The sequence below is a fragment of the Mesoplodon densirostris genome, chromosome 9 (assembly GCF_025265405.1).
Source record: "Mesoplodon densirostris isolate mMesDen1 chromosome 9, mMesDen1 primary haplotype, whole genome shotgun sequence".
NCBI lineage: Eukaryota > Metazoa > Chordata > Mammalia > Artiodactyla > Ziphiidae > Mesoplodon > Mesoplodon densirostris.
In genome coordinates, this window is record NC_082669.1 from 32906370 (window position 1) to 32930617 (window position 24248).

A 24248-nucleotide genomic window follows, 5' to 3' on the forward strand; every position below is an offset into this window, starting at 1 on the left:
GAGTATCTAAAGTGCTAAAAACATCGCCTGTATATAAAATGGTCTACCTTGTGTGTGCAATAAAACAGTATTTTTGAGTCTGTATACAATTATTCCATATTAAAGTATGCATTAAGTGTGACCAATTAGAAAAAGGAACTACTGGATTGTGCTCCAAGGCTCAATACACTTAGGATTTTTCAGGCTCAGAGTATTATTTGGTAATTCTGTTCAACTTCTTTTACGATTAGACAGTTAATCAGTATCGTTGGTACAATCAATAATACAACTTATACAACCCACTGTATCTTTCATTTTGTACTTCTAAATCCAAAGTGAATACTGCGAGGAAAAAATACTGACACCTGAATCTCTTCTATCCCAGAGCTCATTTGAGTTAAGGGTATAGGGCTATACGTTAAGTAAATGATGAATACACCAAGTGGAAAAGCCTGTTCTTTCTAATGACAGAAGCCTTGAATATAACTTTAAAATACTGTTTAAAAATGTATTTTCAAAGGTTTCCAAGTAACTCTTTGGATGAGTTCATAGGGCACAGCTGTAAAAATAAATATCTATACATTATAGCCGAGTTAAAAATATTTCATGCAATATATTTAATTATAGAAACAGTTATACATTAAAACAAATCTCTGTAAACTGAACGAAATCTCAGTGCACCAGTGGTTCCCTGACTTAAAACAGTTATGACCTGTCCCCCACATGAAGACAGTTACACACTGTTTGAGAAAGTCCATAATAACAAAATGCCCCTACGAAACTAGAAAACTTTTAAGAAATTTTAATTTATTAATATGACTATCAATATGCCTATATACCTAAAAATTGACTTACAGTTACATATAGTGACATATTTTTCAGCCCACAGCCAATGTCCAATGTATATGGGTTGCTGGCAACAGAGTGATATCTCAGAAAAACCTATTTAGATGTTTCGGGGTTTGAAGATCTAGAGTTCAGAAACCAGTGTATTAGGGGAACTCTTAATCTGAACATAAATCTAGTTTTAAATACAACTATCAGGTTTATCAATAACCTTCTGAAGAATTATATATTAGGTTTTAAGTAGGATACACCTTCTTTTATACCTGATTATTAACATTTCTTATTTTCAGCTATAGAGATCTTCACGAATGTGTCCAACATACCTATATATGTTCTTTTCCCTTTGAAGCATATTTTAAAATAATTAAACTCTATTATTCAAAGGAACATAAAAAATTAATTTTTCCTCTGTAAGAACTAGGACTAAGGCTTATCTGAGGTAGAATAAGAAAGTTTCCAGAAACAAAATAAGCATGGATGAACTATGAAGATTATTTTACACTTTCTGCTCTAGAAATGCTCTCTCTGGAGCAACAAAGGTTAACATTCTGGAGGAAGGAAGAATAGACTGATTAAATGATCTCCACAGATCTCCCCACTAAAGAATTCCAGTATCCATGGGTTTAAATGTTTGGTCATCCTTTGCCTTATCTATTTATGTTCAATGCTTATTCCATCATCCTTGAATATGAATATTAATTGTACTTACCAAAATCAGTCTACAATTGACACCTGGGAGATTTCAAGATTAGAACAAAATTTCAATCTCATTACATCATAAAATGATAACCTTCTCTCTCATTTTTGTCTCACATAATATGGTCTTTTTTTGGTATTTCTACATGGATGTATACTTTTCTATCTTTCCCCCAAAATTTCTAATGAAATAATCCTCACTGAAATTTAGAATTAGGCACCCGGAGCCTTTACTGCCTCCTAAAGTCTTCAAACACACAGTTAGTATCAACTCATCCATTGTCTTCTAACTGAAAAGAAGCACTCTTACCGTGTAGCCCTCGGTATACTGAAAAGGAGCCCTGGAACTTTCGTCTGCTGTTGGACTCAGAGGCTTGGGGTCAGACATGGAGCGTTGCATCATCTTGGCTGTCTTAGGACTTGCTGGGGGAACTTTAGCCATATCGGGGTGCAGTACTTTCTGTGGACTTATATCATCAGGGAGGGGTTTCTCATAAGGTACAAAGGCTGATTCTAAGGCTTTGCCTGGTGAAAGTGGTGAGATGGGTGAATAAAGGACTTTTGGAGATTTGGGTGGGGAAGGAGCCAGCTGTAATGTGGAATCTGCCCGAAGGTGAGATGAATAACCGATCTCTAAAGGTGTTGGGCGTTTCTTGTCTTTGGGTGGAGATGTGGCACCCAGATATTGAGGACTTTGTGTGTCTGAATCTGCTTCTGTTTGACATCCTAAACTGCCCCCTTTGTAAGTCTTTTCTGGTGCTGAAATGTGTTTAATTATTTCTACCTTGGCATCCACGCGTGCCCGTATCGAAGGCGTTCTTATGGTTCCGACTGGTTCAGTTTGCACAGATATCTCTGCTACTGTTTGAACTGCTATACTGGAGACTTTGGAAAGGAGTTTGGCCTTGTCTGCCTCTGTAGTGCTGTCACCATATTTCCCTACGCGAGCTTTTCTCCTTGATCTAGTAGGCATATCCCATTCATCCTGATCTTCATCATCCGTTTGGACGCTTGTATCGACACTCTTTTTAGTTCTCCTTCTCCTACTCACGTAACTCCTATCTGCTGCATCTTCATCATCAGTTTGTACCCCGCTGTCCACTATCTTTTTAAAGCAGCGGGGATCATCTGCCAGATTTTCCCCCATCTCATCATAGTGGCCACGGACTTTAGCTCCAGAACTTCTCTTTTTGGGCTGCTTCTCCTCTTTTACAACCACGTCTGTCAGAGGTATTTCTGAAACAGTACTCAGGATACCAGGTGGGGCAATGTACTGAGTAACCCCATCCGACTGAACTGTGTACCATCCTTGGCTTTGTGGTATTTCAATCGCCACCACGGCAGAGGCTGTGGTGGTTGTATCTTCGGTTGCCCAAAACTGACCACCACCTTCTGGGGCAGCATACTGACCTTCCAGAATGGCCTGCTCTGTAGTGGTTTGTGGAGAAGCAGTTCCAGAAGGATCATAGCTATACTGGTAGATCTGGCGGATCTTTTGTTCCTCGAGCTGCTGGTGAAGCTGTTGCTGCAGCTGCTGGATCTGCTCCAGCTGCAACTGTTGCTGCGCTAACGTCTCCTGTCTCATGATGAACTGGGCTTGCCGCTCCTCTTCTTGCTGATACAGGAGGTGCTGCTTCATTGACTGCAGCTCCTCCAGCTTTTTTTGAACCATGAGCTTTTCCTGTTCTCGGAACCTTTGAATTTCCTGCCGTTCCCACTCTAATTCCTCAGCAAAACGCTGCTGCTTAATTTTCTCCAGTTCCAAGAGCTCACGCTCCAAATCCAGTTGCTGTTGTTGCTTATCTTCTTCGGGGACGATTAAAAGTGCACTTTCCTCTCCCACCACTTCAGAAAATACTTCAGACGCTGTGGTTAAAGTGGGAACTGAGTCCATCGTCTCAGCTGTCAGAGTTTCCATAGTGATAGTTTGCAAACTGGCATTGATATCAACACCAGTGACTGCAATGTCTGTTTCAGATGCCCCTGTTGTCAAGAAATATGACCTAGGCATTGGCTGGCTCTGGTGCAGGGCGGATAATGAAGTCACAGTGTCAGTTGTGTGCACACCAGACAAATCCCTCATGGTGTTGCTGAAAATGGAGCCAGGTTGTGTGGTGATAGCAAATGTGGAAGGAATTGGAGCTGCTACTGAAGAATAGACAACACCATTAGATGACCTCAAAACACTCCCCACACCATACTGAGGTCCTGGAGGTGGAGTCATTCTTGCTGTGGAATACTGTGGGGTACTAATCCCAACTCCTGAAATGACTTGTCGTGTTTCTGGATATGGACCTGTAGTCTTGCTTGAATAATCCATTACCTCACCTGAAACACAGGGTAGAGTTACAGTCCAGTTCCCAGAACGAATGATGCTTTTGGGGTTGGAAAGCCCACTCAGTCTTGAAGAACATAATGAACGGGACGGCATGCAAATCCACAGGTTAACCTACCTAGGTGCGGAATAAAAGCAATGTTGAACATGCAGGCACATGCAGGCGACTTTGCGTGGAACAGGTTAAAAAAAAAATGAAGAAACAAAAGCGCACATGTACTCCAAAATACGTTGCCAAAACATCCAAAGAAAGATGAAAAGTAACAAAATTGGGAAAGGGACCACATTGTCATCCTGAAATGAGATGAGGAACACCATAATGATATTTCAAGGAAAGGTCTGTTGCTACATCATACTGACCTGTAGTAATTCTCCCTGAAGTTAGATCTACTGCTGCATCAGTTCCTCCAGAATAATCAAAAGCATTCTTACTTTTATAGAAAAAATGTCCAGCTTCTGCTAAATTAGTGTCAGACATGGAAGGTTTCATTCCCCCAATCCCTCTATAACCATATGGCCCTGCTCGATCATACTGATAGTGATCATCCCTATAACCAAAACGATCCTCAGGAAGAGTCGTTGCAGGCTGCTGTGCCGTGCAGCTCCTCCCAAAAGGTAACCTATAAACCACATCACAGCACACAGCTCTTCTTCCTGCAGTCAGATCAACAGGTTTTTCATCATCTATTATTTTGGTCACCACATTTGAAGTAGCTTCATCCATTGTTACAACAGTTCTATGAGACTTTGAGGTACTGAGATCCACTACTTCTCCATCAGTGATGCCCTGTGATGTGGTGCTATCAGTCCAACCGTTTGTGACACCAACAGGAGGTGCAGTCATGGTTTTCGTAAGAGCTGATGTCATTGGGTGTACAGAAGTGGTTAAAGATAAGTTTATTGGTGCTTCCTCCCTAACTGTAGGAAAGGCCTGGCCACTTGGTACCCTGCATGGGGGCTCTACATGCTTTGATGTAGTGAGTTGAAGTGGCATTGCTGTTGTACGTTCTAGACGCACTAGGCTTTCTGTGCCTGTGGTGTAGCTTGCAGTAGCTGTGCACGTGACAACAGTCACTGTCTCGGTGACCAGGGATACTGGAGTCACTCCTGATGAAGTTGCACTGAGATTTATAATAGAGGGCTGGACAGCACTAATTTGTCTCCCATACATTTCACTTACTGTGGTCTGCCTCTTCACATCCATCATGGAAGCAGAAAGATCCATACATTTTTCAGTTACTTTAACTTCTACTTTGGGTACTGTACGCAGATCAATAGCATCACCAACAAGTTGCAACTTAACATTTTCTTTATACTGTTGCTTCTCTAAATGGAGGTGATCTAGAGCAAGAGGCTCTGGAGGAATGGATATAGAGACACTGCTGAGACCAGTACTAGCAATTGTACTTTTGGCTGTTGAAAACTCAGCCTTGGAAACTTCAGCTGGGAAAAACTGTGTAACTGAAGTTGGGGGTTCTTGAAATGAAGATAGTGTTGTGACAGGGATAGCAGAAAATGTCTCCAAAGCTCCTGAGATGTACAGGCTCTGTCGTGAAGAACTTGAAATTTCTGTAGCTGTCATAGGAGGAACTACAGAAAATACTGGCTCTGTGGAAATCAGGTCTTTGGAGGGTGATCCCAAGGGCCAGCTGGTAATAACTTGACTCCCTGAAGAATCTGTTGGAGTCCCAGGTTCAGATGGCAATGTGATAACCACATAAGTTTCCATGAGGGACTTGGAAAATCTTGGCGAGGACTTGTCAGAGTAAGGGGAAAGTGGAGAGGTAGGGGAAGGCAATTTATAATCTGCTGAAGTCACTAAATTTAATGTCATAGTTGAAGTTATAGGTAGACCTGTTGGTTTGGGCTGCGTATCTGTTGGTTTTGCGGTAGCGACTGGAGGTTCAGGAACTGCTGGTTTAGGGGCAACTGGAGGTTTGCTTGGCTCAGGTCTATGTGTAAATACAAGTCCAGATGGAACTGAAGATGGCTTAGGGGGGACAGGAGGAGGTACAGTGGTACATATTTTTGTTATAGGTAACCCATTACTTCCTGGAGCAGCTGTGGTCTCTACTGTAGCAACAGAATCTACTAGAGGTGTAGCTGCAGTAGTCGCAGTCACTGGAGCTGGAACCGTTACCTTTTTTTTAGGATGAATAGTTGGTTTAGGTGAGGTTGGTGGAGGAAGAGGTGGGGGAGGAGGAGGGGGTGGAGGGGGAGGAGGGGGTGGGGGAGGAGGAGGAGGGGGAGGAGGTTGGGCTGATGCGTCCAAAGAAGAACTTCGAAGGAATGGACGAGCTTTAGTTGTAAGACAGGAAATAGAAGGAGTGCCAGATGGCAGCTGAGATGCAGGCTTTGCTGAACCAAAAACGTCTTCAGATAAAAAGCATGTAGTTGAAACCTGCTCCTTCATTGGAAGGGCTGTTAGAGAAGAAGGTGTCTGATCAAACAGAGTTTCAGATAGGCTAATTTTTGTTAGTTCAGCCTCCGACTCCTTCCTTGTATCTCTGTAAGCTTCCAAAACTTCCAGAATAATTCCATCCCCTGTTTCCTTCTTGGCTTTCTTCACTGGGTCCTTTTCAGATACAGATAAGTCAGTGGAAATAGTGTCAGCAATTAGCCCCTCAAGTTTAGTGCCTACAGTTTCTATGAGAGAAGGTTCCATATCAGATAAGGAAATCACAATGTGATCAGCACTAGTTCTACCATCTGGTATGGTAGTCCGATCTAAAGATATGTCTTCTGGATAGTCTATAATGCTGCCTGGGAAATATGTTGATGAAGAAATTTCCTCAGAATCTTCAAATTTAGTTACAATGTCCACTGGCTCAGTATAAACTGTGGTTATGCTATCCAGGGTAGTAATGGGCGAGGAGCTATCTGTGGTACAAACTGAAGAGACAGATGATGTGAGAGAGGGTGTCTCAGAGGGTGGGGCAGATGTAGCACTTTCTGAAGGCTCAGAGTAGGTCAAAATCAGTGACTCATGAGCAATTATCTCTTGAATTTCTCTTGTATAATCAGTCACATATTCATCCTCAATTTCTTCTGTTGAAAAATGTTGGGTTATTTTAACATCTGGGATGGAGAGTGTTGCACTGCTGGTTGAATCTGTAAGAGATACTCCTGAGAGAACACTTGATGTCAAAGATGCATCAGGCACCCTGTCAAAGTCCACAGTAGACTCTGTCATATCATCCCTGATGGTGGGCTGGGTTGGGCTGGATCCAGGTGTTAATTGCATCTGTTGCCTTTTTATGAGTTCTTCATAGGCAGCATCAGCATCTAATAATTGCTTTTCTTCACTGGTAGAAGATACCATACTACCCAGATCCACAATCTCATGGCTTTCTGGGATGATAAAAGAGCTTGAAACAATGTCTTCTTGAGGCAAAACAGCATGTAAGCTTTCTAGCTCATAAAACTCTTTCTGAAGGTCTGTAATTTTCTGCATGGGATCTTCATAAATCTGTTCTGGAAGTCTTATTTTTTGCTCTCTCCCTCTCTGCTGTAAAAATCCATTTTCTTCTTCTTGCCTCGTGAGCAGACTGCCATCAACGGAACCATTATACGTGTCCTCTACTAAAGATTCATAAATATAATCCTCTATTAACATTCCACCATACAAAGGCTCTTTTTCAAACATTTCGTCTCGTTCACTTGCAGCTGGAAAAGCTTTATATTTCTGGCTTTTATGCATCATTTCTTCATACATCTCCTCAGCGCTTTTTAATGCCTTTTGGCTACCTTCTTTCTGCATAATAGATTGCTCATCTGTCGGTGAGTATAAAGACACAGCTGTGGGCAATTTATAAACTTTTTGTACTTCGATTATCTTTTCTGGGCTTATTTCAAAGCCTTCCGGGTCTGACTCTATGCTAGGTGAATATTCAGAACAAGAAGATCGATGAAGCTCCTCCATTTCTGCAGCCTGACGTAATTCTTCTGTTGGAGATGCATCTTCGATGGGAGAGAGATTACTGGGTGGTGTCTTTGGTCTTTCCCTCCTTCTCTGAGCTCGAAGTTCATCTTTGTCTTTCTTTGATTTCTTACTAGAACTCTTTCTTTGCTGCTGTTCTAATTCCCGTTGCTTTTCTTGCTCCTTCAATAATTCTTCTTCCTCTCTCAATTCTTCTTCCTCCGAAGAATCTTCAATCGTAGGTAAAAGAGGGCCATGCGATCTGTGTCGAGCTTTGCGCTGCTGTTTGCTCTCTCCTTTTTTGTGACTCGGGCTACTGTCGCTGTCCTCATCAAGTGACGAAACTGATGTAGGGGATGTGCCAGGAGTGAAGCTGGAAGCATGAAGACTAGAAGATCCTTCCCCCCTTGACCGATCTTCCGGAGAGTCTGTCAAGCTTTCCATTTCTAATTCTGGCTCTTCATCAAAGTACAAAGCTGTTTTTTTCTGTGATGACTCTGCAGAGTATTTATCTGCGATCGTGCTATTGAGTTCAATCGTTTTGAATCGACGTAGCCCTCCTCCTCCGGAAACTACAAGTTCTTCACTCTCCTGACTTTTAGTTTCTCTGTATTTAAGTTCCGGACTTTCATCAAAGTTCTCATCATCTTCATCATGCCACGAATGGCGTCTCCCTGCATCATCATCAAAGCTTGCACTACTTTTTCGCGTCAGTCGCCTGTGTTTCCCTGCTATTCCTTTTCCCTTCCCTTTGGTTTCTTCCTTCTTCTGGCTTTCAATACTACTACTAATCTCTTTGAGCTGGTTCCTAATGAACTCATCATCTTCAGAACCTGAAGCATCTTCATCAGCACTCATTTCTATGATTTGCTTTCGAATGAAGTCTTCCTCTTCACCTGATCCTTGACTATCTTCATGTTTATATTCATCACTGCTTGATGAACCAACACTAGTTCTCCGTTTTCTTTGTGGAACAGGTGAGTTTTCACTTTCACTACTGTCTTCAATTGAATCATAAGGCTGTCTTCTTGTAGGCAACTCATCAACAAATTCAGACTTTTCTTCATGGTCCTTTCTGGAAGGGATGTCTTGTTGGCTCTCTTTCTTAACAGTGTCTTCTTCTTCTTGACTTTCTTTAAGCTCCTCTGAAACTGTAGTTTCGGCTAAACTCTGAGTTTTCTGTTGGTCCTTAGGCTGCTCAGGAGAAACCTCGCAGGGTTCTGTTTTCTTTTCTGCTTTTTCTTCAAGTGTACTTGCCTGAGCTTCCAAAATGGATAGGACCATACTTTCTAACTTAGCCAAATCTGAGGGGCTGGATGGGCTGCTTTCTTGTGAAAAGGAGTCCTTTTTGAGTCCCTTGAGCAAATCCTTTTCATCACTGGGAATAAGACTTGGAATTTCACCAAGCGAACTTGATATTCCGTCAGAAGAATATCCTGTGTCACTCAGACCTTGTGGGCTTTTCGGCTGCTGAATACTTGATGTGTCTGATTTGTCATCTTCCTTTTCCTAGCAGGAAGGAAAAGATACAGGAAAACTTAACATGGTTAAACTAATAACATGGCCTCTCCATTACTGTCAAATAACTATTACAAACTGAGGAATAATTATAGGAATTTTTTCAACTATATAACAGTATTTTTTTTAAATCTGTGAGCACAAAAAATAAAAGTGGTTGATACATATAAAGGTTAGTTTTCATTTAACGTAAGTTTAATTAAATGTCTATTCTCAATCACAATTGATTTTATTTCATTAATGTTGTATCCTTTTACATCTCAATACCATTTTTCTTCAAAAACATGATTATCTTTCTTGGTACATTTACTTTGGTAAAGAGTTCAAATGGTTGAAGAAAAATTTTAGTAAGTTTCCATTAACATAATTTATACTTTTGGATTATGAGGACAGGCAAACAAAGAATCAGAGGATGGGCACTGTGCTTGGCTCCAAGTTGCATGGGATGTTGAAAAATTTACTTAACAGAAACAAGCAGGTAACATGGCCACAGTATAATACTCATCTCACCTACCGCAAAGGACTTTTTTTTTTTTTTTGAGAGAGAGATTCGAACAAGGCATTGCCTTTTAAGTACACTTTGAAAGATGTAAAACACTGTATTTTACTTGGTATGACTGTTAATATTATTATTCTGTATCACTTGAAATGAATGTTTAGAAAGAGTAAACTTTGAAGAAGCTATGACATAATTGGTCTGACTCAAGGTTCTAGAAAAAGAGAAATATCCAGTTATTATTTTTCTTGAGTTGTTAAATCACATTTATCTTCAGCATCCCATCTCAAAGAAATTTAATAAATTTCTTATAAATATCTTCGGATTTTAAAATACTTGGAATTTTACCTTCACACAATTTCAAAGTCAGCTCCCTTCAACCAGCACAATAACTAACTTGTGAATGTGAACAGGGGCTTTCCAGGGAGCTGGGACACTTCAGATACATATCACAGTCTTAAACAACTGCTTTCTTTGGGCTGTGATGAGGCCATACCAGCAGTTTGCTTTAAGAATCAGAGAGGCCTTAAGCGAAAGAATGAAACAGAAACTTTTTTGCATAAATCCAAATTAAAAATACCTATGGGCAAAATGAAACCCAAGTGATCCAGTTAGTTTCCATGTTTTACAGATAGTGTCAAAATAACCCCACAGCCCTATGGAATGAAGAGGTTAGAGGAAGAGTTGCAGGAGGACATGCTCTGTCTGACCCTGGCCTATGAGGCCACCTGGATTCTACTAAGTATGTATCTTGAACTAACCATCTTGATATTTTCAGTGGGTGTATGGCCATGGGTTTCTCCTAGCTATCCACAGCTCGAATGAACAGATGTAAGGTTGCACAAAAAATAAATACCATGCAAACACCTCTTTCTTCCTTCTTTCCTGCCTTGTTCCTTCCCTACTTTCTTCTTTCATTCTTTTTTCTTCCTCCTTCCCCTTCCCCTTGTTCTCAAATATAAAAGTTGTTGGGTTGATACTCATTTTACATTCATTTCCATCTCAATATCTGTCTTTATTATGTATGGCTAAGGATGTATCTTGAGCATATAGGGTAAAATGCACATTATATGGTAAAATGCTTTTTGCTGAATTTACAACATGGCAATTCAGAAAGACAGTCTGATACATTCTTTACAACTGTCCTGCAAAAGCAATGAATTACCTTTGGTTTACTAAGAATTAACTTTCCTAGACCATTTCAGATGTCTTTCCAGAAAAGGATTACTTATCTGCTGTTGTGAGACTATAGTAGTTGGGTTGACAAGCACGCAACTAATTGGTTTGTTTCTCTTAAGAGCTACTACACACAAGAAAAAAAACAGGTAAAGCATCGTTTTCATAAAATCTTTCTGGATGGTCACAGTGGAGGGATATTTCCACCTCCTCACATCCCACACAATACCAGCACAATATTTTGAGTCCAGTATGCTTTCTATGCCTTTCCTTGTCTGCCTTCCCACCCTTCACTAAATCCCAGTAAAAACCGTAACCACAGGGGTGGGGTACCTAAGCTTCTTGTGGAAAAAAGGTCAAGAAAATGATCTTTCTTTTTTTTTTTTGCGGTAAGCGGGCCTCTCACTGTTGTGGCCTCCCCCGTTGCAGAGCACAGGCTCCGGACGCGCAGGCTCAGCGGCCATGGCTCACGGGCCCAGCCGCTCCGCGGCATATGGGATCCTCCCAGACCGGGGCACGAACCCGTATCCCCTGCATCGGCAGGCGGACTCTCAACCACTTGCGCCACCAGGGAGGCCCAGAAAATGATCTTTCATAATCAAATTTTGATGGTGTCATTTGTGTTCTTTACTTTGAGTCTGCACATATTATAAAACAATGTAATAAAATTATACATATAAGGAGGAAATGCAATTGTGGTTACACATAACAATTCATTGAATATAATAAAGAATAAATTATAATTGTATACAATGAACTCTGAAGTTTCTACTGACATTTTACAAAAATAAGACTAGGATCAGACATACACAATGTAACAAAGGAAATTAAGATACACTAGACAGAAGACTCAGACGCATAAACATCAAAATCCCTACCCTACAATCCCCCTCATGTGCCCTTCTGGATGTGTTCATGCTTTCTTTCTTTTCTCAGTGCTATGTTCTACCCACTTCTCCCTCTTGCCACTTTCTTCCTGGTCTCTTTCCTCTCCTCCTCACGGGATTCAATCATCATTTACCTATGATGATGCTGTGATGATTTTTCACCTAAATGACTTCCTCTCCATATTATAAGGTGGCAAAAGTCTGCAAAGATGTTGCCCTACAGGTTTGTGGGTCTAAGATAAAGTGTTTGGAGTGGTTAATAAGGAAATCAAGTTAAGTGACCAAAGGGCATATGGCTGAACTGTTTAGAAGGAACAACTGGTCATGTACTTATTGTACCATGAGATATTGAAAAAATTGAAAATGTCAATTTTTCTCATACTAACTACCATGGGTATAAATTCCCCTGACAGAGGTGAGTAACCTTCTACTTCATTACTGTTAGCTTGTTAACTATCAGATAATATACCAACTAGCCCTTTTACCTCTTTAAGATAGCTACACATTCCTCTTTTCACCTGCTGCTGCTAAAATTAAAAAAAAAAAAAAGAGCTGTTCTTCATATATAGAGATCAGCATACTGAGGTGTTTATGTGTCCATCCATTTACCCTTTCTGCAGCTCTCCACTCTCATTTGTGAGATATCTGGGTGAAAGTTCTAGTGCAATTTATTCCCATGCAGGTTAACTGGTCTCTCATAGATTTAACATCACAAACCCTTGCTTTATTGAATAACATTCCTTAATGAGGGAATAATTTGATCAAATAAGAAAGAGTAGCTGGCACTGAGAAGAATGTAAAACATAGCGTGTAAGTTGGGTCTGGTTTTCTCTATTCAAACTTCAAATGGATATCTGAAGTACTGTAACTCCAGACGACTATAATCAAAGGATCCATGGGAGGAGGGAGGCTTATATTCTTTCAAATTTCTAACTCCCTAGGACTAAAAGATTGGCAGTTTTCTCTCAGTTGGCTCAAAAATGTGCAGTTGCATACACATGGAATCTAAAAAAAAAAAAAGGTTCTGATGAACCTAGGGGCAGGACAGGAATAAACACATAGACGTAGAGAATGGACTTGAGGACACGAGGAGGGGGAAGGGTAAGCTGGGACGAAGTGAGAGAGTAGCATTGATATATAAACACTACCAAATGTAAAATAGATAGCTAGTGGGAAGCAGCTGCATAGCACAGGGAGATCAGCTCGGTGCTTTGTGACCACCTAGAGGGGTGGGATAGGGAGGGTAGGAGGGAGACACAAGAGATAGGGTATATGGAGATACGTGTATACATATAGCTGATTCACTTTGTTATACGGCAGAAGCTAACACAACATGGTAAAGCAATTATACTCCAATAAAGATATTAAATTTTAAAAAATATGTGTAGTGGTATGCTTATTTCTGAGAAAAATATTAAGCTATTTAGTAACATATTAAGATTTAATAAAATAGATTCAAATGATTCTTCCCAAAGTACATGCATAGATTACATATATAACACATATATATATATGTGTTTAAATATCACTGAATTTTCTCATTTATGCATTATTTTCTTCATTTGAATAGATAGGAGTTGGAATTAATTATCCATTTAATTTTTTACATGTAGTACAAATACAACCTAGAATGACCTCCAAAATTATTACATAAGAATAAAATTACAGGCCTAGACCCCTTGCATGAGAATTTTGTTTGTCATCTTAGATTGAGGCAGTGAGTGGGAAGCGCCATAATTTAAGCACTTTAGAAAAAAAAAAAAAAGCAATGTTATTTTTCGGGAACACATTTTCCCCGAGGAACACATTTTCCTTGTATTTTCCTAAGTACATTAGCATTCAACTCTATTACACTGACTTTTATTTTTTTGTATATATTGCAGTCTTCTCTATGTACAGAATTATGGTACTTGAGCCTTTCTAGTCTGTATATATGAAACAAATCTTCAAAATTTTCAGAAACTAAGATTCATATTTTTTTACTAACTAACCAAAAGCAGAAAGCACAGAGTTCTTTTCTTTCCAATATTCCACTGCCATTTATTGACCTGAAGACCAGTCAGAGAGAGGCAGTGATGAATTGAGACCCGCTTGAAACCTTCCCATGGTGTCATATCTTGAGCCCTTCTCTAGTACCAAGACACTTCTGTACTGCCAAGCTTAGTTCTGCCCCTTTCACAGATTTTGAAACCTTTAGCCTTCCATGTTGAAGGAAAACGGAAGGTTTTTAAAAACTAGTATTGGGGTTATGAACTGAATTCTTGGTTAAATATAAGACTGTACAAAGAAAGGAAGCAATATTAAGTTTTTGCCTAATGTCTCCCAAGTCATTTATATTAATGGGCCAAAGTAAAACAACAGATGAATAATCTTTAATCATTTATACAATGTTTGGGTCAAAATGGATTGCTAGTCTGAGTGTTCCAAGCACTGTAAACAAGATTCAATCCATAAATTCACTGGGTCTAGACATAAAAACTGGATAGTCCCACATATGTGGGAATCCTTTTCACTTCAGAAAACCTCATCATTTTCCATCCTATACAATTATGCTGCCTTTAGATACCTTGGCTATATATAACTTGAATACTAACCCCTGGGTCATTTTAACCTTAAATAAAAGTTTATGCTAAAGGATGTTCAATTTTTTTTTTTATCGAGAGCTATAACGTTTCAATGTAATATATCAAATGTAGACAAGCAGTATTCTGTTTAAGTGTATAGGTAGAAAGAGAATTCTGTAGCGACATACAATTTTAAAATATTAAACTAAAAAATGAGGATGTACATTTCAAAATAGTTATTATATTTCAGGATAAATTTTAATTCCATTCAACTAACACATTTTGAAAGACAGGAATGAGTGGAGAGACAAAATGGTGTAGCAATAAAGAAATGTAAACAGTATACTACAACGATATGAATGATGCAAATGACAAATAAATGAATAAATAAAATAATATAAATATATAAACAAAGTAAAAAATCACACAAAATGGAAGCTGCTAAGGGAGATGAATATTTAAAATAATAAAAAGGCAGCATCCTAAAAGTGTCACAGGGAAGAAGCATTCTGTGCAGTGTTTAGGAACCCAGCCTTTAGAAGCAGAACAGGACTATAATCTTAGCTTTGCTGCCTACCAGCCATGTGATCTTGGGCACAACAAATTTAGTTTCCCCCTCTTTAAAACAGGTATAATATTTACCTCAACAACAAGTGGTGTGGATTAAATGATAACATAACCAGCACAATGCCCAGAACACAGTAAGAGATAAACTGAATATTATTTTGATTTCAAACAAAAAAGTAATCTAAAACTAATCAGCATAGGGTGTTCAGCAGTAGAAGTGACTGCCACCAGGGAGAAGAGTGGCCCAGACGTCCAGGTGGGGTTTTTCTGATAGGATGCAGTGCCAGTGCACAGAGAAGAACTGACTGCAGATCCAGAAGGCAGAAAGCATAAGCCACCTTCGGGAATCGTACAAAGGCATACGCGGCTGGTTTTCTACCTCTCACTCATGGGGAATACTAGGTTGCTTGAAAGTTATAGTGGAGCCATAGTCCAGAGGGCTGAGAAAGCCAAGCTAGCTATTTAGACAGAAGTCTCGGTCGTGGGGTACAGAATCCTGGGCAGGTGTGCAAAATGTACATATTTGTAGGAAGTATTCAGGACTTTTTTGTATTTTTAAACCCAAATAGAAATTACATTTTACTAATATTTAATAAATAGATTGACATCAGTATTCTTTTAGTTCTTATGTCAGTGGGTCAGATGTTCTATGAAGAATCCTGGGAGAAAACTGGGAATTACACTGTAAAAATTTATAGCAAGGGCAGTCACTTTATTGCTCACCTTTATATTGAAGGTTTGGTTGGTTTGGTGGTTTGACTATAATCTTAGCTTTGCTGCTGCCCAGCCATGTGATCTTGGGCACAACGAATTTAGTTTCCCCCTCTTTAAAACAGATATAACCAACCAAACCAACGTTCCTATAATAGGTAAGTGGTAGACAAAATATTATTCTTGCCATAAAATCATGTGTCAAAGTTAACAGTAAGAATGCAAGACATACACAAACACATTAATAAAGAAAACTGACACAAGATTGGCCAAAAAAGTTTGACATTACCAGGAAAACCATTTGATATCTGTCTTACATATGTTATTGCTAATAACAAACCTTGACTAAACACATAATGTGCTTAGGCTATTTATAGCAAGTCATCCTAAGACACTATCACAAACTTCTAGAATTTTTGGCATATAAATATTCCAGTATTTCACACATTTTCAATGAATTGAAATAAATACTTAAAATCTCCTTTGGAGCTGTCTTATTTAATAGTAAATGACAAAAAAGTCACATAACATTTGGGGAAACTTGATTTTTCTGCCATGGAAACAATACGGTGACAAATTAAACTGCATTTCTTTGTCAGCCAATATTGTTGGAAAGAAAGAAAGAACTGTGGAAGATTTGGGGAGAAATCATTAGAACAAAGTAAGTAGCAAAAGGTTTGGTAATAATAAAATCAAAGTGCAGATATTTCTAACATGCTCAGTTTATAATATTCACTAGTTCTGTTTCAATAATAAAATACTTAAAGGATTACTACTGCGAGCCACCAAATGGCTCAATATTCAGTGAGTTGTTTAAAAAGGTATATATATATTTTTAAATGAAAAAACTGTATATTAAATTCTGAGGAGTGGCTCTTTTAATTGGAATTATTTTTTTAAAAAGATAAAGTTACATAGATAGCAGTGCATGTGAAATTCATTTACTGCGTCTGTTACAAGTAAGCCAGTAATGCACAGAGTACCTCAGGATTTTACAGATGTGGTACACATTGTATACTAATGATACCTTTATATTTTGAAGAATATCTTTAATATTTTGTACTGAGATAGAGAATAACTATGAATTTATTTTAACCATAGAGGTTTGCTGATTATCTTATGGGAAATTAAAAAGTTGTAGACTGTGAAGATTTAATTCTTTTTTAACGAAAGTAGAAGAACCCAAAGTTGTTGAATATTTTGGTGATGACAAGTGATTATTAGTAACATACTGCTTATTATATATTTAGAAAGAAAGTAAACTCTGGTTATCAGCCATATGCTACCTAGCAAGTATTCGGAAAAAAAATAAACACAAGCTGTCTCTTCAAGAGAATTATGATGTGGACACAATCCTTTGAAGATGGATAATTGGAAATCATCATGTAATTATGCTACATAAAATGACATATCATTTTAAAAAGTTGTCATGTCTGCCTTTTCAGACAAACTTTAAACAGAATACTTCAATCTTTTTATAAACATTGCAGATGAAGAACTGCAGTGGGTTTTAAAGTCATTTGTTAAAAAAAACATATTTTAAAACACCACATTTTGTGATAGTTAGCAAGAGGAAATGATTGGTATCACGTTAGATTAACATTTATTTCCGCAATTTCCACAAGTTAAAAAAAACAGTTTTCAATTCCAAACTTAGAAAACAGGTAGCAAGATTTGGCAAGTACAACCTTTGATACACTTCTCTCACATCTTGTATATCCTGTGGATTATCTTTTTTGTTATGGAGCGTCATTAAAACTAAAAGTCAAAATATCAAAATAAACTTAAGCTGAATTTCAAAGAAACTCTATCATAAAATTTTAGAACAAGATTTTCAAACACTGAAGCACAGTCAATCAAAGCTCTCTCTAAAATGCTATTATTAATCATATTTTACTGTGATCAAATGTATATACTTAAATAAATACAAAATGGTGATTTTAGCTTATTTCACTGACTTACACATTTCTGTGAATGTTTATATTGCAAATAATGTTAGTAATAGTGCATAGATTTAATTTAGAAATAAATATATATACACATATTGAAGTTGTTAAAAGAAAAAGTAGTGGTAAAAGGAAATGATAAAAAAGTGACACATTTGTAAAATAATATAAAATGTAGTATATTAACAAAACATTTGGATACTTCTTGTTTAGATTATATTTAACAAACAATAGAGAATCATTAGAAATATCTGAGTGATAGAGTTAAATTATCTGAACTCTGGAAAATAATTATCTGATAACTATATACTGGAGAAGGGAAAAAGAGAAGGCTTAGTGACTAGTAATTAGATTACCCAAATCGTTGGTAAAAGGTCACAAAGGCCGTTAGGATACTGTCCTTAGGAATAGGAGCTAAGAGACAGAAAAGAAGTGTGATGTGGAGAGCCTAGGCAGGTAAGAAGAAATCTCAGATTCCCCAGGTTAGTGACTGGGAGGCTAGAGACATGAAGAAAGATGGTGTCATCAGAAACAGATAGTCAGAAGCAGAAACTGCTTCTATAGAGGGCTGGATATGATTTGAACACACTGAGTTCCAGTTTACAGTGAGTTTCTGAAGTGGAATGATCTACTCAGTATTTGAAGATGTAGGTCTAACACTCAAGAGGGGCAGAAGGTGCACAAGGAGATTTAGGAAGTGTTCATGTGGCTACCCTAAGAGGAAAGAAGACAGAGTTCAAAGAAGAACCGATCAGAAAAGAGAAAGTAATAGAGATAATCAAAGTGGAACTCATAAGGGGTGATCAGAAAGACAAGAAAAGAACAAAAAGGGAAGAGTCATGAAGCTTCACAAAGAGAGAAATGGTAAAAAGCATCAAGTTCTGCAAGGTGGTCAACTGAGAGAAGCAGCAGGTGGTGGTGGCGGGGTAGCTAGATCCAGCCATTAGAATGGAGAATACACAGGCATCTGCTTTCTCTGACTTGGATAAACTCATATAACAAAGGAAGACCAGGATTTATTTAATGAGTGATGTCTTATATACCAGAGACAGTCTAGTAACCATGTGTTAAAACTGTAAACAAAATAACAACTGAACCAGGGTTGGGATGGACTAAAAGTTCTAATTAGAATTCTAATATTAAATTTTTAATACCAATGAATCATTTCATTTTCCCACAAGTCATTGCTGCCATCTGTGAATTAAAATTACTCAGCCTGATATAAGATCTCTTGAAGCTCTAAAAAGAGTTCAGAGTTCCTCTAGAAATGGTATTATTGCCTGTGCAAATATAGGTTAAGATGAGGTACCCTTAAAAGTTTCCACTGAAGAAAAAGAAAAAGAAAATATATAAAGAATAATACATATTCCAGATGATGCTTGGATTATAAATAACCCTCTAATATTAAACACACTGAATAAAACGGAACAAAATATATTATACTGATTTCACACTAAATACTAAAATAAACTTTAAAAAAAGTTTCTCCTGAATTTTAGCCAAACTCCTTTTTTTATTTATTTTTTATTTATTTATTTTTTTTTTTTTTTTTTTTTTTTGCGGTATGTGGGCCTCTCACTGTCGTGGCCTCCCCCGTTGCGGAGCACAGGCTCCGGACGCGCAGGCTCAGCGGCCATGGCTCACGGGCCCAGCCACTCCGCGGCATATGGGATCCTCCCAGACCGGGGCACGAACCCGTATCCCCTGCATCGGCAGGCGGACTCTCAACCACTTGCGCCACCAGGGAGGCCCCAAACTCCTTTTTTTAAAATCACAATTATTTAATCATTTTATGGTTGACCACACCTTAAAAGGCTTTCAAGTGTGAAGAAACTTGAGTCTTGCTTAACCAAGTGGCCAAGTAAACAGAAATTCCAAGACAAACATTATTTTATGTTAAAGGAGGATACTGATTTTATGTTCACAGTGGAAGGAAAAAAGCAATCATTTAAAATTATAAGAGGGCTTCCCTGGTGGTGCAGTGGATAGGACTCCACAGTCTCAATGCAGGGGGCCCGGTTTCGATCCCTGGTCAGGGAACAGATCCCACAGGCATGCTGCAACTAAGAGTTTACATAACACAACTAAGGAGCCCACCTGCCGCAACTGAGGAGCCTGCCTGCCACAACTAACACTCAGCACAACCAAATAAATAAATATTAAAAAAATAAATAAAATTAAATTAAAAGAAACCCTTCTTTATCACTTCATAGATTTTTATAAATTATTTGATAGGCATAAAAGCTAATAAATGTTATATCTATGCTTTATTTAAATTAGATTAAGCTGTCAGAAAGCCAAAGTTCATCATTTTAGCAAACAACTGTTACATTTTTCTGAAAATGCTATTAATTGAAGGCTTTCACTTACAAAATTACCATTAAGCACTCAGTGTACTTAGCTGGACGTTAGTAAATTATAGGTGTAAATCTGCAAAGTTAGGAAAAAAACATAACTTACTGTTTTTTCCTTCCTAGGTTCCATCTGATCAGGCTTTGCCGAGCATGCTGCCTGTGGCTGTTCTTTTATTTTTTGAGTCATCCCTTCAACTTTCGTAGACAAACTCTGAGGTGCGCCAGATGGTAAATCTTCCATCTTGGTCAGTGGTTGTTTCTTTTCTTGCACTGCCTCTGGAGCCACTTTGCCTTCAGGTTTTTCTTCAGCAATCTGTACTTGAGTTTTAAGTAAGTCATATTTCTGTTCCTCCTCTAGAGCTGATGTTTTTGCTCCTGGGGGTAACTTTTTGTCTTCAAGAGCTGGCCTTTTGTCTTTAAGGGTTGGCTTTTCTTCTTCAAGAGGAGGCTTTTTTTCTTCTAGGAGTGGCTTTTTGTCTTCAGGGGTTGGCTTCTTTTCTTGAGGGGCTGAAGTTTTGTCTTTCTCTAGTTTACTCTCTTCCTGGATTTGATCTGTGGTTCCCTTAGGGGGAATTTTTTCAACTGAAGGTGTTTCTTTCACTTCTTCTGGAATGATTTTTTCACCTTTGGTTTTTAATTCTTGTTCCCTCTTTTTCACTTTTACTTGGGCAGGCATTGCTATTTTCTGAGATGGTTGTTCTGTAGGGACAGGCATAGGAGAGGCTTTTGGTCCTGTCTGTGTAGGTGGCATTTTGCCCATGTCTCCAAGCTGTCCTGATATTGCTCTCTGGGTTTGGCAATTTAAACAAAGCCATTCCTGAATCTGCAGATAAAATAGAAATTAAAAGATTAACTATATTATATACATCTGTTTTGGTGCATTTACCAAGGTTAGCACTTGACAATTTCTAGCTGCTTTTCTGTATATGGAGAAGGTGGGTCATTGTTTTCTGGATCAATGAAACGGTGACTTTTAAAGAAGACTGCAAAAAGACTATTTGAAATTTAAAAACAGGAGTCCTTAAAGATCAGCAATCAACTCACCTCATCATAAAAAAAAGAAAAAAAATGCATCAAAGATAGACCCAGGGGAATATCAATTTTTTGGTTAAAAAAAATCTGAATTTGTTCCAACTACAACTATTTTTAAGCCTCGTGCCTTCAAAATTATGTTTCCATTCAAAAACTATTAAATTTCATAATAATTTTAACAGCCAATTAATCATAAGTTTTTTTTTAGGACTTAGCCTATAATATCCTGTCTCTTGACTTGGATCAAATGTAGTTGTATCTACCAGAGCAGAACTTTTACAAAGCACATGTAGAGTTTTCAAGAATCATTTGTGCATAATTCTCCATCTAATTTAAAATCAAAAAATAATATTCTTAATAATAGTCACATTTCTCATGCAATTGTGTCAAGAAGCATTCACAAGTTAAAACTGTTTGATATTCTTTTTCCCCAGAGTTTTCTCAAGTGCTAATTAAAACACTTCCTTATACCTCTAAGTGTAATCTATGGGCCACCTGCACCAAATCACCTGCGGTTGTCCCTAGACATGCAAATTCTAGGAACTACACCGAAACAAGTTTATCAGAATCCTGGGATAGGAGACGGAGGATCTGCCTTTTAAATAACCTGTTGGTTAATTTTTTTGCAAACTAAAGACTGAGAACAACCCTCTCATAATACATATAGATGATCACATGGGAGAGAGATTGTTAGACCAATAATATTGCAGAATTCCCCCCTTATTGTTGTATGTTGTGCTTTTTCTTACAGCATACCTATTAAAATGTAAGAAATAAAGACTATACATGTAGCTTCTAATTGTTACCATTTAATGAGTACCTATTCTCTAAAGCGCATGGTTGGAGAGTCATGCAAATAATATCGTGTTCGTATGTTGTATTGTCTTCTGAGAAGTTCAATTTCAAACTGCTTTTCATATTGGATCATTCTTTCCAGTAGCACAACTTTAATTATTTAGAGACAAAAATCATTTATTGTTCTAGAATATTATTGGACATCTAACATTCATTTCTTACTTCAGCTTTCCATTTTTTTAAAGACATAAAAAATGTTGCTTAATACTAATGACTGTTTTGCAATCTGTAAGCTGTTATAATTCTTACTTGGTAATCTAAAAGAGTAAAGACGCAAGTCAGTTATTTAATTTCAGTAAAATGTTGTCTATAAAACATTAGTACGTATTACGGGTTCATTTGCTTTTTGTGTTATGATCATCCAATACCAATTCTGTTCTTGATTTCATGTCTAAGCAGCAAAAAAGTGAATTGTGGCTTCTCTGTATAGTAACTTTATACAAAGCCTTGGGAAAGAAATTGATTTGATCCCTATGTCAAATTCTAAAAGCTCCAGCCCTTGTGCTGAATAGTCCCTAGAGGGGGTACTTCCATAATACCTACAGAAAAGCAATCTTAACCTGTCCTGTAGTTTTAAAAAAAAAACATTACTTGGTGGGGCCACATCTTAGGATATTTTCATTCAGAGACTGGCATTTTAAAAAACAAAACCAGACACAAATAGCTGTGTCATTGTGCTGTTTTGTCACATGGATTCTAAAAACCAAATGCAGGTGTGTGCTATGCATTCCTGTCAGGGCAGGTCTGAATGTAAATAAGTTAGGAAGTTTTTAATATACCAGAAATAAAGGTTTCATCCCACTGGAAATTCTTGTCAATTATAAAAGTGTGATTACTTTATCTGAGTTTTAGGGACAAATTATACTTACAAAGTTGTCGTCTCTTGCTACTTATAGCATATGATGCCACAATGGTACACAGCTCTTGTTAAAAGGAAAATGTGTTGAGACAATAAATGTAGTGATTATTTCAAGGTAGTATACTCATTATTTTCATACATTTGAAAATTTAGGTAAGAGGATAAAGAGTATACTCTATTTAATCTACTATGTCACATAAAACACTCCATTTTCCTGATTTAAAATAATGTTTGATAAACATACAAGCAGTGATAACCCACCCACTACTAAAAGGCAAACAGAAGGCAACAGCGTCAGTCTAAGAGAAAAAGGACCTTACGCTGAGAGCCTCATTGGCTACTTCAAATTCGTGTTTTGCTTAAATTCGCATCCTGATTCAGTTCAACGTAGTATCTTTTTTTTTTGACCACACCCTGAAGCTTGTGGGATCTTAGTTCCCCAATGAGAGATGGAACCCAGGCCCCTGTCAGTGAAAGCGTGGAGTCCTAACCACTGGACCGCCAGAGAATTCCCTAAACCTATTACCTTTAATCCTGTAATTATTTTTAACATGATGTTGCTACACTTGGTCTCTTGGTTACATGACTGACTTGCGTTTTGAAGAAGATTATAAGGCCAAGCTTAATTTTTTTTTGACTTTACACTTTGTCACCAAAATTAATTTGGAAACTGATGTTACTATCATGTCAAATAATTATAACAGCATTCACTTATGCATCTATTCTGTATATCCCTAGTCTATTTATAGCTATGGATTACATATACTCTTGGGAAATTATACATGCAAGGCTTATTTGATCAGGAACTCACACTCAAGTAGAAGAAAGAAGACATGGGTTAAAAATAAGTATAATATGCAGGGAAAAAATTAAGGAAGATGGAAAGGATACTGTGGATTTAAAAGGGTTAACTGATGAATCCATTTAGAACATAAGGAATTTGATAACTTATAAAGCACACAAGAGTATTTTTTCACCAATTAGAAATGCTGAATTGGTGGTCTCATATGTGTGTCTCTTCTTTCTGCAGCCCTAGAACCAAAATTAGACCACCAACAAATTCAGCAAGTAGAGGAAATCATAAAATCAAAAAGGACTGAAAGGGAAAAAACACTATAGTAGCATCAAAATTTTGTATTTCTTTAAACATATAAAATTAAATTTTGTTTATTAAGAGAAAAGACAGGAAAAGGCAGAGGCTAGGGTAAAATCAAAAGTAGGAATGAGAAAAGTAAAATTGATCCAATTTTGATGAAGTGGAGAAAGTAAAAATGAATTTTCAAGAAAGTTCATTCAGGACAATATAGGCCATCACCATTATCACATCATTATTAATTATAGACACAATTACTAGAAAAATTTTCTTCACAAAAGACAATTTGGGAAATACTCTATAACCACATAAGATGATGTAAAAATCTGTCGTTCACATTTTTTTTTTTTGCCTTTTTTATCAAAAATAATCCCAAAGATTTTTGTATCACTGTTCAGGAGCCTAACTTAAGAAG

General features: G+C 37.6%; 1 protein-coding gene across 1 annotated transcript in view; it reads right to left on the reverse strand.

The window, feature by feature from the left end:
• PCLO (piccolo presynaptic cytomatrix protein) overlaps positions 1-24248 on the reverse strand; it is a 387939-nt gene that overhangs the window by 189070 nt on the left and 174621 nt on the right. The window contains 6 exon segments of the mRNA XM_060107659.1: positions 1832-3880; positions 3882-3920; positions 3922-4035; positions 4037-4123; positions 4125-9284; positions 20101-20817. Of these exon segments, the coding sequence (XP_059963642.1) occupies positions 1832-3880; positions 3882-3920; positions 3922-4035; positions 4037-4123; positions 4125-9284; positions 20101-20817 (8166 nt within the window).